The 11,200-nt window shown below is 39.3% G+C and overlaps 2 protein-coding genes across 2 annotated transcripts in view; both read right to left on the reverse strand.

The window, feature by feature from the left end:
* Positions 1 to 11,200, reverse strand: part of snx4 (sorting nexin 4) — a 289,781-nt gene that overhangs the window by 247,442 nt on the left and 31,139 nt on the right. The window lies entirely within an intron of this gene.
* Positions 1,643 to 9,375, reverse strand: arsh (arylsulfatase H). The gene is made up of 11 exons (XM_072397195.1): positions 9,328 to 9,375; positions 8,704 to 8,859; positions 8,426 to 8,547; positions 8,151 to 8,273; positions 7,649 to 7,851; positions 6,628 to 6,848; positions 4,186 to 4,322; positions 3,829 to 3,966; positions 3,587 to 3,746; positions 3,196 to 3,317; positions 1,643 to 2,141 (listed from the first exon to the last, which is right to left on the reverse strand). Exons 1-11 carry the CDS (start codon positions 9,330 to 9,332, stop codon positions 1,732 to 1,734), a joined length of 1,797 nt encoding a protein of 598 aa, XP_072253296.1. The 5' UTR covers positions 9,333 to 9,375; the 3' UTR covers positions 1,643 to 1,731.

The following is an 11,200-nucleotide window of genomic DNA, read 5'->3' on the forward strand; positions in this document are numbered from 1 at the left end:
TGGAGGGAGATAGTGTTGATGATGATGAATGATAACATCGATGATGGAGGAGTTCACAGTTTTTAAAAGTGTTTTATTATCAAAGTGGAGCCAGAGCGTGTTAAAATAGGTCAACCCTCCACTCAGGACTGGTTTAATTCAGCAGTGCAGTGCTGTGACTTCCTGAAGGGGTGTAAGTGAAAAGGGGAAGACCAAAAGTATCCGTTTGTCACCAAAATTACACAGTTGAAATGGAAGGGAAGGGAGAAGGATTTCTAAGGATAATTAGAGAAGGGAGAGAAAAGGAGGAGAGCATGGAGAAAATGGAACAGGACTGAAGAAAAATAAAGAACACGAGGACAAAGTCAAAATATAAAAAAGACCAAAAAGTATTGCAATATGGCACGACAATATCTAAATGTGTTGTCCTTCATATGTTTTTGAATTTGTTTACCTGTGTTTTGCTTTACAATGTACATACTACTGGAAATTATATGATTCTAATTATCATTACACAGCAAAACGGCCCACAGTGATAAGAATAGAGCATTAAATTTTCACCTTTTCTGTCCTCTCTCTCACACACAAACACTCACAGCAAAGCAATCCATCGTTGTAATCACAGTCTGACTTTGCCCCCTAATGGTGTAAAGCCTTAACTGCCTTCTTGAGAGATTTTACTTCAGTGCTCAGCTATTCTTACCATGGTTAAATAATGCCAAGCACTGTTGACTATTATAGATGAGAGCACCTGCAGAACAGATCCTTCGTTTATTGATTGATGAACAAAAACAACAGATGATAAATTTGAGTCTCCCACCACTCAGTTGGAATTGTGTTGGAATGAAATGTTATGAAAATCCTCAGATTAAACAAACCACCTGATCTGATGAAACAAAAATTTAAGCATTTGGTCACTATTCCTAACAGCATGTGAAAGTAAACTAGCCACTGAGCCTGACTTCTTTATTATCATTCTTACGGTCAAACACGGTGATGACAGCATCCCTCTGGGGGAAGCTTCCTCTGTGAAGGAAACTGGGAACGAGTCAGAATAGAGGGAAAAATGGATGCAATAAACTACATAGCCCACCTGAGTGAAAGGTTGCACAAGACCTCAGGATGGGATGAAGCATACCACCAAGAAAAACACAGGATTGGCTTTGGGAAAAATCTGTGAGAGTCCTGGAGTGACTCAGCCTGAGTGTGAATCTGAATACGGTAGAGATCTGAAAATAATTGTCCACAGATGCTCCCCATCCGACCTGTTTGAGCTCGAATGATTCTGCCAAGAAGAGTAGTGAATAAAGGATCTAAATAATAATGTTATTGTGATATTTCTTTATTACTTTTTTTAAAAACCTGTTTTTGCTTTGTTGCTGTGAAATATTGTGTATGGACTGATCAAACAAAACCACTTAGATTTATTGAAAATGAGTCCTTATGCACTGTATGTACAGTGTAATAAGTCACTGAGCAGTCAGTAAACCGTTTAATCTTAAGATAATTTCACTTTCATTTTTTCAATTCTTCTATTTAACACAACCATAATACTATATTTCAATTTCTCTCTTAGTTACATTACAGTTACTTTTATTGTACACTGCTGTTCAATACAAGAAATGCTGAAATCTCATCCCTGGATCCCCTGATCCACACCAACCAAATTCTAAAACTGTTTTCTTTATCTCCCTTGAGCAGATTTCTGTTACAAGACTTTCACCCATCCTAAGCCATGGTGGCGTTTATGTCTCACAACTGCGTTGCATTCTCTTTGCACCCACAGAACGGAAAAGTACCACAGCAGGGCTGCAGCCAGGGTCTCCACAGAATCTTTTCCCACGTCAATTGGTTTGGAATACTGTGTGCATCTGTGTTGGCCTGGGAATGAGTGTCATCAGACATCTGTTTGTTTGTCAGGGTACTTTCATGTCTTTCCACAGCTTTGGCAGTCTCCTCAAGGATTTCAGCATATCGAGGCTCGGTGTCAAGAGTCAGTGGGTGGGACTCTGAAGGATCATGGAAAAGGTCATACAGCAGTGGTGGGTTGTGGTGTGTCACATGTTCTCCATGACACAAGCAAACCTTAATGTCATAGCATCCACCGGCTCCCGGGGGAGAAAAGTTGGGAGTAAAATAGTGAACCTTGAAGATCGAGTCACCTGGGTAGAAATATGCACAAGTGAATATATTTACAACATTCAATCTCACACAAATCTGCTTTTATGAAGTCTAGCATAGTCTGTTGGATCTCCATAGCACTGAAGAATAGTCTGAAACTAACATCTTGACATTGTGGGATACAAGAAAAAACATCTGAGAGTTCTATTTATATTTATTCATATTTATAAAAATAGTCTTGTGGCTCTAAACTAAGCCCAGGATGCAGCAATGGTGCCTCTGAGAAATGTTGTGTGAAAACCTGTTCTGGGAGAATCGTTAGGTAACCACACAAGAACATTCCTGCAAAAACATGTTTTTTGTAGATCCTAACATGAAACTCTGAAAGGACCAGGCAACAAAATAATTAGAAATAAATCCTCTCAGTTACACAGCAAAGTCCTTGCAACACAATCAAAAAACACTAGATGAATATCAGCCATTACCATCGGCTGATGCTAATCCATTTCCCGAAAGGCTGATTGCAGCCAACAAGCTGAATAATGGCTGTTGGGCCAAAAATATCACTGCATTGCATGATATCAGTTTGCATACACCTTAAAAGGTCAATAAAGTCATCCCAAAGAACACAATACAGTAAACTCAGTAAGTAAAAAAATAAGGTCCACAATGAGCAAATAATATGCTATGATTGCATGGAGCACGGTGATGAACATTACAGAAGACAGATTTCTCAGTTATAGACACACATTTGGCAGCTGTTTTTCACAATAAAGCTTTTAAAGTGCAAGGAGAAGAGAAACACTGGATTGAACTGAATAACACTACATTAATATCAACACGTGATATAATTTTGGCAGCATACTAGTTCCTATCAATGTAGCACACTTTCAGAGAGGGTTTTAAAATGAGCTCTTTTAAACCGTCTTCTAATACGTTGTGCATTTAAGCTCTATTTTGTTTTAATCTTCTAATGAATGAATGAAGATGGTCTGACTGCTTGGACATATGTCTCACACCTGATCAGGCTACTTTTTCTGCTGTAAACGGATCATAACTCCAGAAGGTCAAATTTATATATCTGTGAGAACTTACTGCCAGGTGGGTGCCAGCGTACTGCATTCAGGTAGATGCCACAGTAGTGGAACATGAACTCATGCTCTGATCGAACAGCTTTGCCCTCCAACAGTGGCATGAGGTTATAGCCGTCTAAATGTCTGAGAGAGAAGTGCAACAAATAAAGACAGGTCAAAGAAGAAAGTAGTAAACAGATGAGCAACAACCCTCTTCTTATACAGATGAATACTGAGTGATGATGCAAAGGTTTCACCCCTCAGTTTGTAATACTGTGTCTGTTTTTACTCGTTTAAAGAGTAAATGAGGCAGTGATTTTATAACCAGCAAATCAGTTTTAGTGGAATCTTTTTTCCATCTTTTGCAACTATGCATCTATTTTCAAAAAAAGACTGCAGAGGAAATTCTGTACCTGTCTGGTTGTGTGTCCTTAGCTAAATATTTCAGTGTGGGGTACAGATCCATGAGACTCGTGGGTTCAGCCACCACTCCTCCTGCTGGCAGTCTGCCAGGCCAGCGGAAAATTCCAGGTACCCTGATCCCCCCTTCCCAGCCCCCCATAGCCTTTCCACCTGCAGGTAAGACAATGTGAGAAATCACACAGATATTTGTGAAAGTCTCTATAAACAAAAAATATCTAAACATATTGTTTACCTTTATATATACTGTTCCATCCTCCTTTCTGGCCAGTTAGTGAATCAGCATCCTCCAGGTGTCCGCCATGGTCTGATGTGAAATACACAAGGGTATTGTTGGCTAGACCGAGAGAATCCACTGTCTCTGTTACTTTACCTAGGAAACAAGGTAGGTTGGCCAGAAAACATGATATAAAATCTCACTCCACAAACAACGCAAACAATTAGAATCGCAGATTATTTAACTTTCATACGTTGGGCCAGAATTTTCAGCAGGAAAATAAAACTGGAATGAAAATGGATTGTGTCATTGACAGCTGCCAACCATGTAAATGCATGCAAATATAACCATATCTGCTTTACACCCCTCACTCACCAATGATCCAGTCCATTTCCTCCAGATTGTCACCATAGCGACCATGGCGACTCTTGCCAGCAAAGGCAGGTGTTTTGAACAGCGGTGTGTGGATGTGAGCCAGAGAAAAGAAAAGGAGGAATGGATTATCAGCATTCCTAAAGAGGAGAAAATGAACTTATATATAATTAAATATAACCCACAATGTTGGTCTCAAATTGGCTATGACTCTGTTTGCTTGTGTGACTCTGTCTGTGCTGCCAGACAAAAACAAATGTTTCTGTCTGCGATTTGGAGCTCAAAAGGTAACATGCAGGTAAACATTTGTTCATCAAGTCATTACAATGTCTTTAGCTAAATCTTTAGATCTCGTAATGGGCTGCATGGATCTGTATCACAATCGGCTTGTAAGATCTAAGTCTACAGCTCAGTCAATTCTCAAATTAGAAATGACAAAAAAAAGATTAAAGTGGATGTGGCATATTATAAAATAATATAAATTTCTAATTAATTCAAAATTCTAAAGAATAAAAAAACTTCTCCTTACGTCCAAAAGAACTTAAGTGTTTTCAGCACACTCACTGCTGTACAGGCTGAAAACATTGTCTCACATTCACTTACTACATAGCCACTTCAAAAGTCCATGTAATCTTTCAACTATTTTCTATAATCGCTTTACACCCACTTAAGCCCTGAAATCGGTTAACACTGGGCAAGAGGAAGGGTGAAACCTTGACGGATCAGCAGTGTATCACAGGGACTGCGATCCCTGTTTAAGTTTAATATTTCTTAATTCTACACATTTTCTAAATATGTAAGAGAGTGTGTGTCATGCAGTTTCTAAGGTACCTTCTTCGGAGATACAAACCTCTTGGGTTTGTATCACCTGGCGTCTGAATTCTATTTGCCGACAACAAACAGGAAATGGTTTAAATGCTCCAAGTCTGCTTGAACTGTAATTATTACGGCTTGCAGCTATATTACAACATCTGAGACACTTAAAGTGAAATATGTTAAATAGTTTTTAAAAAAATCAAAACATACAGAGAATAACTCAAATAAAGAACTGATAGATTTAAAGGTATGTCAACGTTATGTAATGGTGTTTGTTGAGGAAAATATCCGTCATAGCTGTGACCCCCCCCTCAGTTGGACATTACAGAAAAAGGAAGTGGCATTTCACGGAGATGTTATTTTCTTTTGTACAATACATAGGTGTGGTTTCATGTACATGTTTGTCTGACTGCATGTTCAACAAGCTGCAGGTGACTTCAGGGGTGAACACAAGCCAGATACATTTCACTAACGTGAGCTCATAATAACTTTTGACCTTGTGGGAACAGCACTTTCAGAGATAACATCTGCTTTACTGAGGTCCATAAACTCGACCCTCGTTGCATTACTTCTATCACAGTAACAGCATGTACTGTTGAGGAAAACTGTCTCTACCACCTATGTGCTAGAAATGACATCTAGAGTGTTTGGTGGCAGAAGAAAGAGATGAAATACACTGCATCCCCTGAGGAGGAGATAACCAGAGGAGATAATAGACCTGAACATCTTGTAAATGATAATATCACACATCATGCATGTCATTTAGTACATGTAATTGTAGTTGAATTCAATGCTGGGATGTTGCCTTTAACTTACTTGAATGGTGATTTTGCCAGATGACGCTGCGGTTATAAAATCTGGATTTTATTAGAGCAGAGCGTCAGTATGGAAATGCTTTAGGCAACCTCAAGCTCACATTTCAGTCTAGCAGAGAGAGTACATGCAGGAGTGACTTGATCCCCAACGGCATTATCTGGGTGTGTTAGTCCTGTTTTGAGAAGCTTGATTTATGTCAGACTAACATATTTCCATGCATTTTAGAACTCTTATTTTGGTCAGACTAGTGTCAGTAAACTGCTTAGTGTTGTTTCTGTGCTTTACTTTTATTTTCACTCCATTATTTAATGCAGTTACAATTTTCTGAACACTGGCGTCATTAGCTTTGCCAGAGACATATTTTGCAGCACCAAAGGTTGACGTTTTAATTAGTCCAGTGCTTGGATTTATAACCAATAAGCTGATGACACACCTACTATCAACAGCAATAAATAAATTATCACTGTGAGCATTTTAATATGCTGGCTTTTCAACTGAGAGCTTTAAAGCAATGCCTCTTATGTTTAAATGCTGTCATATACAGCTAACTGTGTTGCTATGGACACTTCCATCTATCCACCCATTTTCTGTTCCTGCTTAATCCAGTTTATCCAGAGCCCAAGAGGCAGGATAAACCAAGAACAGGTCACCAGTCCATCACAGGGGTGGACACTTGATTTTGTGATAAAAAACTATTTTTGAACATTTGATGACAGACATGGAACCGCCCTGAGGAGTTTGGGAGAGTTTTCTAAGCTTTTGAGAACTGAGAAAAAGAAACTAGCACAAATGGTTTTGCTTCTACATTTTTACCTCTTTATAAAATGTTGTGCTTCTCCCAGCAATCTCTGGGGCAGCGTCTCCACCGTCATAGGCTGCTCGATCACCTCTTGGTTCCTCATGATGATGCAGTTCCAGGTCGGAATGAACGCAAAGGGAACATACCACACGGCCGCTGCCAGGACGCTGAGAAAGAAAAGTGGTACCAGGAGCCACAGGCTGACTTCAAGTAGGCCGCACACACGGACACACACCTGAGAATACACACATTTAGAGAGAATATCCTCCGTCACACACAGTGTTATTGATATATTTGTTGTCATATGATTTATGACTCAGCTGTTGCTCCTGTGTTATACTGACACCTCAAAGTTAGATTTGTGTGCTATTACGTCATAAAGCCACCAGATGACACCACAAACTAAAGCAGTTATTCAAATCCAGTGAGTCAACCGAGAAATACACTATGCTCTTTGTTCACCTATGTATTGCTGCACAGTTTTTATGTTTAGACCTGAAAACAGATACTCGGTCATATCCCTGAAAAGAACTCTAATTGGCTGCGGTTCTCTCTATTGTTCTCATATTTTTCTAATTAGCACAAAATTTTCAACTTTCTCTGGTTTGTGCTACCTGTGGCACAGCTGGTTCCCATTTGTCTCACTGGTACTGTTGCTTGCCAAGTCCTCACTAAAATTCAGTTTCACAATTGTGCTTTCTCTTAAGAAAAGTTCCCAGCTAGCGTGACTGTGAGTTTCACAACTGCCGCTTCTGTTCTCAATCTTCTTTCCAACCCTTTGGCACATGTTTCTGTGATTACGCATCAGTCGTTTTGCTTCGGGGTGAATGGCACGACATTTCTTTGTTTTCCAATTTCCTCTTTATTGTTTGGCAACAAAAACATATCCCTTTGTTTTGTTGATGTGTGTATTTCTACTTTTTTCAGGCTGCCCAGCTCTACAGTGTGTGTATTTTCCAAATATGCCATGTTGGGATCATTTCTGTGGAGAATAATTATTTAAAAAAAAGACATGAAAGACCAGCTAACACCTACCAATGTGATGAGTCCAACTCCAAGTAATAAGGTAAGATTCTGGAGTGTGTGCCGGAGATCTACCAGGATATCACTGCCCTCTCCAGGCACACAGTCATTGAACAGGGTGAATGGCAGGCCATAGAAGTAGCTAAAGCCATGTTGGTTTGGGTGATGACAGTGATCCCCTCTGTATTCACAGTTCACACCCAAGTGCCATTTACCTGCAGATTCACAAAGAGCCAAAACAAGAGAGGTATACGGAGAATGAAGAATCAAAATCACCTTTGTCTGGCTCACTTGGACAATACCTCATATGCCTCACGCAAAGCCATATTGTTTCATCTGCTGCCAAGTGTTGCATAAAAATGTGCATGTGCTAATGATGCCCTCAATATACAAGATTTTCTCATCATGCCACAACACACAAAAACAGAAAACCAAGGAAAGTCAAGAAAAGACAGAGCTAACTTGATCTTTTTTAAGACTTCGGTGCCCTTCAGCAAAGCTGATCACATCTCACCTACTAGCCCTGTGGTGTATCCTTGTTGCTGTAGCCTCTTAGCAAAGGTTGTCTCACTGGGTGGAAGACCCCCTGAACCTCCAAGGAACAGTAACACCTGGACATGGCCTGTGCTGACCATTCCTATTCAGCACACAAATACAAACAAGCTAAAATGAAATGACGAATCATACTACAATTATGGAAAATTTAATATTTAGATAGAGTAAGCAAGACTTCACAAGCTAACAAAGGATGTGACTATTTGGCAGGGAAGCAGTGAGTAAGTTTGTTACCTGAGCGCAGTGTGTAACGGCCTGTCATAAAAGCCGCCCTGCTCGGGGTGCAGAGAGGAGCTGCTGCAATGTGCTGGGTCAGCTTCACCCCCTCAGAGGCAAGCCTGTCTATGTTAGGAGTCCTACAGGGAAGAGCGTACTAAATATGTAAAGGAATACAGTCACACACAACATTGCAATGAATCAGACATGATTGGAAAAAAAAGGCTGGATAGGGAAGATGACCATAATGATTTCAGAAATTAGAATGGAAGCAAACTGTAACCTGCAGCACTGACCTTATGGTATCGTTACCATAGCAGCCTATGTCACCAATCCCGAGGTCATCCACCATCATCAGAACAAAGTTTGGCTTTTTGTCAACAACCTCCCCTGTGACATCACTTCCTGCTACCAGGAGCAGGGAGAGAAGAAGAGATGCCAGCAGGGCAGACCTGAGTAGAAGATTTACAGTGACACAGACAGTTTAACCTGACTTTAATAATAACTAAATGTAAGAGCTACAGAAGCATTAAAAAGCTCATTCATCGCATTCTCTGGTTTCAACTTTTAAGCTGTGGGAATTATTGTAAATTTGGGGTTTAAACTGTTGGTCAGGCAGTTTTAACCTCTACAACGGTTTTAAACCTATGAAACATACGCAGTTGCAAGACTGTGTCGTATATTGTGCACATCGTGTCAAGCGAGAGGCATGTACACCAAAATTAAACTTTTAAGACTTTAAACGCAGAGCTGTTGTGTGCAAATGTGAATTTATGCAGACATCCAATGAGAAAAGTCCGCCATAGTAAATCCGTATACGTAGGGAGTTTCTTAACTTGATCTGTACTGTAGTATCTGTAAAGGACACCGCAGTAACAGCTGGTTTTAATAAACAGGCAAATCTTGCAAAATGCACTCACCTCATACTCTATCTACACGCTTGTGTTCCTTCTTTGTGGAAATCCCACCTCCAACATTTTATCGTAACAACTGGATTACAAGCGCACGTGAACATTTGTCTTAAATGATGAAGTAAAGCGGCCACAGAAGGTTTCACACTTACTATGAGTATGCACTGTGTACTGCTACAGTAAGCGATTGTTTCTGTGTCCACATTACAGTTAGGTTTATGGATCAAAACATTTACATTAAATGAGACAAATCATGTCGGGAATTTAGCTGACCACATCATTTCTCATATCGATTCGGCCACTTTTTTGCAGTCTGTCAGCTGTGTGTAATCCAGTTTTCACTGGAGAAATTAAACAGTCCTACAGAGACAGAATATCCATGACAATAACAATCCTACAACACTCTGTTCTCACGACACCTTGGGTGATGTGTATTGAATGAAGTCGATTATTTGATGGTTGCTACGTAAACTGCAGCTGTCACATTATAAGACACTCATTTACACCATTTAAATCAATCCATCACAACGTAATTTACATTCAGCCATTCAAAGAGCTTAGACAAGGTATATGATAAAAAAAACGCATGTCAGGCATATTATAACAAGGAAGATGTGACAAAAAAGAAGATAGAAGGCATATAATAAAACAATAAAATGACACAAGACAAGATTAAAAAAACACAGAACAGTGAGAAATTAAGAGATTAGTGATATGATGTGACTTACAAGACAAAACTTTTAGCAAACCTGCAACTTTTTGGAAGTTGATTCCACCTATAAGGTGCATAAAAGCTAAAGCAACTCATCCTTGATGACAACACTTGTAAAGATGATTTACTTGATGATTTGAAATCTAATATTTATTTTGGTCCTAAACCATTCAATGCTTAGACCAACTGCAATATTTTAAAATAAATGATTTGCTGTTTGTTGTAACTATGCATTCCCCCCCACCCCCACCTCTGAATTTTATACAGAGGTGTGCGTACTTAGCAGTGGTATTTTTATGAGTCATTTTATCCTGCCCACACCAACACGGCTGAGTGCTTTTTTTTTGCGTCAGTCATGAATGCTGATTCTGCCTGGTTTATTTGTAATCAAATAAGCTTGATTAGTCACTACCAGATTCCCCCTTTGGCACTCTCAGTGCTTGGTTTAAATGGGTGTTTTTGTGTGGGAGTAATGACCGGCAGGAATGAAATAAATGTGCGCACATGTTCAGACATCAGGCGTGTTTTTGTTTTGGGAGAAAAGCATACACAAGTTCCCACACTTCATTTCAAAGGACCTAATTAGGTGTATCTTTATAGACCTGACAAAACAAATCATTCAGAAAGCATGATCCTGTGATATGTGTTTCCTTCTAGAAATACCTGGCATACTGAGCGTTTCACTTCATGTCAGGTTTGTCTTTGTCAGAGGTTACTTAACACTCTAAAACATTGCAGGCAAACTGGGAAAAACACTGCTAGACATGTTATGTGCACATATTTACACTGTATTTTTTTATGTATTATTGGGGTCAAATAACCTAAGTCATAAACCACTAGAATCTGAAAATAAGATCATTGAACTTAGGTTGTACTTATTTACTTAAGAACTTATGAACTCGAGAATTTATCAATACAATGTAAAGAAGACAGAATGTTTGCTATCATGTTTTAGTGTGTTTAGAGTGTTTTCTAACTATAACTTATAACTATAGCTATACTAACATCGACATTCTTACATAGCATGTTAGAAGTGCTGCTGATACTCAGTTCAGTTATATATTTATAATATATATCACTATATATTTGGACACTTAGTTTTGGCTCAGTGTGCAAAAACTCCACTTTTGCCCTTGGTAGACTTCTCACATCTAAATAAGAGAAAGGACA

The sequence above is a fragment of the Leuresthes tenuis genome, unplaced genomic scaffold (assembly GCF_036924035.1).
Source record: "Leuresthes tenuis unplaced genomic scaffold, fLeuTen1.0.hap1 SCAF_12, whole genome shotgun sequence".
In the NCBI taxonomy this organism is placed as follows: domain Eukaryota; kingdom Metazoa; phylum Chordata; class Actinopteri; order Atheriniformes; family Atherinopsidae; genus Leuresthes; species Leuresthes tenuis.